The 1,270-nt window shown below is 43.0% G+C and overlaps 1 protein-coding gene across 1 annotated transcript in view; it reads right to left on the bottom strand.

Annotated features, from left to right (window-relative positions):
* CUNH9orf153 (chromosome unknown C9orf153 homolog) overlaps positions 1–968 on the bottom strand; it is a 15,425-nt gene extending 14,457 nt beyond the window's left edge. The window contains exon 1 of the mRNA XM_012516523.1: positions 912–968. Within this exon, the coding sequence (XP_012371977.1) occupies positions 912–968 (57 nt within the window). The remainder of the gene's footprint in view (positions 1–911) is intronic.
* Positions 969–1,270: the final 302 nt, after the last annotated feature.

Raw genomic sequence — 1,270 nt, 5'->3', positions numbered from 1 at the left:
CTTTATAAACCCTTCCCACATTCTTATAAACCTTGCCCACACTTTTAAAAACACTTCTAATATTCTTATTTTCTTTTTTTTTTTATTTGTTTTGTTTTTTGGCAGAACCAGGGATTGAACTCAGGCCCCTGTGCTTGCCAGGCAAGTACTTATTCCACTGAACCATCTCCCTGGCCCCCAATATTCTTATTTTCTAAACTCATAAATCTATGTATGTAATTTTAACATGTATGCAAAATCCCATGATATAGCGAAAAATCTGCGATACATAATTTAGATTAATATTTTTTTTGAAAAAATGTGAAACAGTGAGTCCACAGAAGTAGAGCCACAAAATAATGAGGGACTACTACTGTAGGCAGCTGTCTTTGGAAAGTGCACATCTTGGCAGACGACTTAAAATGATTGGTTGGGTTAGATGGTGAGAACCCAGGTAAGATGGCCTGCTGCACTCCCGGAGAGCCTCGCAGTGACACTTGGGGTTGCACTCACTGCAACCATGGTGGCTCTCAGGATTGGGGATGGGAGGAACAAACAGTCACAGGTTCCCTGGGGTGGGGGTGAGGGTGGGTGGAAAAGTTCTAAAATGAAGTTGTAGCAGTGGTCCAACAAAAGTGTAAAATTACCTGAAATCACTGACTCATATCTTAAAGGAATGAATTTATCTCATGTAAATTATACCTTAAACTTATTTTTTTTTTTTTAAGGAAAGAGAAGCCTAGTCAATTATACTGTGGAGTGCTTGTAGGAAAGCCCTTAACAGAAGGGCTGTCCCTTGCGTGTAGCAGGGCAGAATTCCAGAAGAATTCCACAGAACCACCCTGTACCACCCAGGCTGGGGCTGTCCTCGGGGTAGCCCAGGGCTATCCCCTGAGCACGTGTCTTTCAGCTACTGAGGTCCCCAAGCATACAGACTTGATGGCACTGCCATTTACCATGGACATGAAGGTCTTAGATGTTGGATCCATCCTGTTGGATCCACTGAGGAACTCTGATGTGGACACAACTGCAGTCTCCGTTTAGATAAGGAAACTGAGGCACAGAAAGGCCTTACCCCACTGAAGCAGATCTCAGAAGCAGTGATCCTGACCTCACAGTGCACAGCTTTATATGCCATGGGAATAAAATGGGTCTTGTCACATACAGGTTTTTAGGTACATTTTTTTTTTCAGTGCTGGGATGAAACATAAGACCTCATTCTTGCTAGGCAAATACTCTCTGCTGAGCTGCAATCCCCAGAGCAGGGTGACTTAATTTGCTTTCCATTTTG

This window comes from Octodon degus, unplaced genomic scaffold, assembly GCF_000260255.1.
Source record: "Octodon degus isolate 3935 unplaced genomic scaffold, OctDeg1.0 scaffold00111, whole genome shotgun sequence".
Lineage (NCBI taxonomy): Eukaryota > Metazoa > Chordata > Mammalia > Rodentia > Octodontidae > Octodon > Octodon degus.
Note: the sequence above shows the minus strand (reverse complement) of the source record. Positions and strands in the feature narration are given on the sequence as shown.